The 3706-nt window shown below is 37.5% G+C and overlaps 1 protein-coding gene across 2 annotated transcripts; it reads left to right on the top strand.

Annotated features, from left to right (window-relative positions):
- Positions 1–348: 348 nt before the first annotated feature.
- LOC138204436 (ribosomal biogenesis factor-like) lies at positions 349–3398 on the top strand. Of its 2 annotated transcripts, none has more exons than XM_069159705.1 (4): positions 349–573; positions 2017–2132; positions 2268–2384; positions 2511–3398. In XM_069159705.1, the coding sequence occupies exons 2-4, from the start codon at positions 2022–2024 to the stop codon at positions 2577–2579; spliced, it is 297 nt and encodes a 98-aa protein (XP_069015806.1). In that variant the 5' UTR covers positions 349–573; positions 2017–2021; the 3' UTR covers positions 2580–3398. The 2 variants fall into 2 exon arrangements, with proteins under 2 accessions (XP_069015806.1, XP_069015805.1); XM_069159704.1 differs by lacking the exon at positions 349–573 and adding an exon at positions 613–1505.
- Positions 3399–3706: the final 308 nt, after the last annotated feature.

The raw sequence follows: 3706 nt of genomic DNA, 5'->3' as shown, positions 1-3706 counted from the left end.
TGTTTTATTTATTTTTTTTGTCGCTAGTATAGAATATCTTAGTTTAAACTGCAAATTTATCTTTTTTTTTTTTTTTAGGCTAATTTGCGCCCCTATACGTTTAGAAAAGAAAAGTAATTGAGTATCATTCCGGAAGTAGACTTTCAAAATAAGACAATTTTGTGTTGATTCCAGCTGGTTTTGCGTTGGGAAGCAACACGTTATGGTGAAATTAGGTGTTTTGATTTAACATATTAACGCGAGTGTCTTCTTTTGTGGTTGCACTCCCCTCTGTTGTTTGTTGTTGTTATTTTTTTGTTGTCTTTACAAAGTAAAAAAAAAAAAAAAAAAAAAAATACAACCTTTAAAATGCTGCAGCATTTCATTGTGCAAAGTGTCAGTTTGTTCCAGTTTGTTGTTTTTTTCTTGACAGAAGTAAAAAAAAAAAAAAAAGACACTTTCAAGAGACGGAGACCTTGAACGCAGTCAGTCCTGAAGACAGCTGGCGTAGTAGCGTCGCACGCGAGTGACGTCACAGAGACGAGACGTTTGAAGCAGCACGCGTGGAATATCAACATCGCCTCTTCAAATAAGGTCCGTAACTATTTTATCCTCGTCTTTTAAAAATCTGCTTCTTTTGGGCTCAGTTTTGTTTAAAATAGAGCCGCTTAGTAAAAAAAAAAATAAAAAAAATTAATCAACTTACTTGATGATGATTAAAAAAAAACAACTCGCGAACAGTGAGGCAGAAACATCTGGATCAAAAGGTTTGGACCTTTGGGCAAACTTTAGGTCAACTAAAGTCACCGAGTAACATTTAAGAGTTCATTTAAATGTCTTGGATTAATATCTGTTCACATCCAGCTAATAGCAGGGACATAAAGCATCTCAAGGCTCTGTGACGTATAATAATTATTATAATAATAATAATAATTTCCTTTATTGAAATTCAGTCGTTACAGCAGCAACAAAAGTGAAATAAAAAGGACTAAACAGGCGATATAAAGCCAATAATTATTATAAAAATTATAATATGTAATATGTATGTAATACACATGGTGTCGAGCATTGTACTAAAAAAAAATAAAAAAAATATTGCACTTATCGTTGGAAGGAATATCTACTTTTTACTGTCGGTGCTTTCACAAAACATATACACCACGACAAGTTTTACAGCAACTAATCACCAGTAATGGGGGAGTAATTACTAAGTGATGGGAAGGCAAATAATAGAACTAGAACAGACTGGCGAGTTCAGAAAAAAATGACCTCACTTTCCTGTAATACAGCCTTTAAAAACCATTAAAAAAGAAAAACACTCCCGAATAAATAACAGAGGCCTGATGCTCTTTTTTTTTTTGTGTTGTCAAGTCCACTCGAGCAAACATTCAGATGCATACCTGACCGTTCACCGGTGTGGTCTTCGGTGGCTGCTTCTTGCACAAGTCTGTCATCATCTCTTTTATCAGCGAAGATGAATAGAGAACGCTTTTCAAGTGCCGATGCACTCGTTGTGATTCTATCAGGTAATCAAAGTAAATCTCCCCCCCACCCCCCTCATATTAACTGAAGGAAACTTGAAAGATAACAGCATTGTTTTTTTGATGACCAATTTTTGTAATTGGAATTGAATCTTGCACGATTAATATCGCTGCAATAACTTCCGTCGAATGGCATTTATTTTTGGCAGATGCTTTTCTCACGCTGGACTTTCAGACATTTATTTTGCGATCAAAACCTGCAAGTAACGTTCTGTCGCTCACGATCTGATCATTGGTGACGAGACGGCTAACAGATCAATAAAAAAAATATATATAAATGAATTAATCGGTAATGAAAATAATCATAAATTGAGGCTTTAGTTGCTGATCAGGTGGCTGCAGAGAAGGCAAGTCAATAATCGCCACATCTGTCTAAACACCGGCAGACAAACACAGCCAACCAGTAAATAAAGGTTGAAGCCTTTACATATATATATATATTTTTATTAAAACCTCCTCATTAACATATCCATGCTGATTGGTGTTTTCTCCTCAGGTATTATGGCGAAGAATAAACAAAAAGGGAAAAAACAGAAGAATGTTTTCCAAGTAGCGAACAAGCATCTGAAGAACAAGAACAAAGCGAAACCCGTCACAACAACACTCAAACATGTAAGATCTCTCTTCATCTCTTCCCCCTTCAGTTTTTTTATTATTTTTTTATTTCTCGGGCACATGCATTATGAATTCTCCCTCACGTGCCGTGTCTTGTCGCACCTGCTCCGGCGCAATTTTGTGGCTTCACAGATCAACGCGGTGAAAAACGAGAAGGTGGAGAGCCTAAATCAAATCTTCACCGAAGTCCAGAGGGACGTCACGAGCGTTTCGAAGTCTGTCGCTCCAGAACCGAAGAAACGAACGCAGGTAGGAGGAGGAAGAGGAGGAAGAGGAGGAAGAGGAGGAGGAGGTTGTGGACATTTTTGCACTCCCATGTCTCAACATTTCGTGGTTCTAATAATAACAACAACGTATGTTGTTCTGTGTCATTAGGTTGTCAGAGAGCCACCGAAGGAATCCGTGAACGTGGACAACGCTGCTCAGCTCTTCTCTCACCTATGACGGACTCGTAAAGAAGGAACGTGACGAACGCCGACGACCGAGTCGGGTGACTTCCGACTCATGCTGTCGTCTCAGGTCAAAATGACTGCAGAGGATTTATGTAAAGAGGATTCAGTGCAAAGAAATCAACTGACAAGAGTTGTAGATTTCAGGATAGAGAGAATATTTGTAATTATATTGATGGATTGTTATTTTGTGTCAAGATGTTTAAGGACTTATTTTTTTTTTTTCCAATTAATCAATACTGAAAATAAACATTAGTTTATTATTTTCTTGACGACGTTCATGTTAATCTGTATAAACTGAATTCCTGTGCAGATATCCGAGTCAGTCAGCGAAGAGACATGATTTTGGTACCGGAAACTTTCCGGTTTCCGTTTATAGTCCGAGTAGTATTGACCAATAAGCTTTGATGCAGACTTTGGTCGCGCCGTGCGGTCCGTGTGGAAAACAGGTGGAGCACTCCGGCCCAAATGCAATCTCAGAACCAAATCGATTCTCGTATGACCGCAGTTTTAGCTTTTCCGTGAGGTCGTCTTTTAACTCCTTTCTTGCATCTTAAGTTGCCAAACGGGCTGTAAACAACAACACATCCGGATATCCTCCGTCAGGTCTATTGTCGATGAGTTCAGGGATTAATAAAGTGTTTGAAAATAGTGTCGAATGCTCCAGGTGGTGTTTTATAATCCGACTCTGTCATATATAATAATGAAAAGCAGCAAAGCCTCACGTTTGCGCAGATGGAACTGATGAATGTTGAATAATGTTGGAACGATTAACTGATTAACAAAATAAAATGGCCAAATATTGACTGACTCATCTGTTCATCAACTGTTTATTTCATTCATTTTTCATCATTTTGAATCAGCAGTAAGAACTTTTCAAAAGAACTTCTTTCAATATTGTTTTCCTCTGCAGTTTGAGGTTTTTCACCCTTTTTTGTTTGTTTCCTCTGATGATTGAAAAGGAAGTCACAAAGGAGATCATTGTGACTGCTGTTTGCGAAGATGAAAATGTTTTGCCTCAAAGAGTTTTGCTTCCTGTTCTCATTTTAAAAATGTGAAAACGTTTCAACTGTCTTCGCAAATGTTGAAATCACATTTTTTTTTTTTGCACCAATTATTTGA

This window comes from Embiotoca jacksoni, unplaced genomic scaffold (assembly GCF_022577435.1).
Source record: "Embiotoca jacksoni isolate LCO1_2020_lvr unplaced genomic scaffold, fEmbJac1.0.p SCAF_25, whole genome shotgun sequence".
NCBI lineage: Eukaryota > Metazoa > Chordata > Actinopteri > Embiotocidae > Embiotoca > Embiotoca jacksoni.
This window is presented reverse-complemented; position numbering and strand designations above follow the sequence as displayed.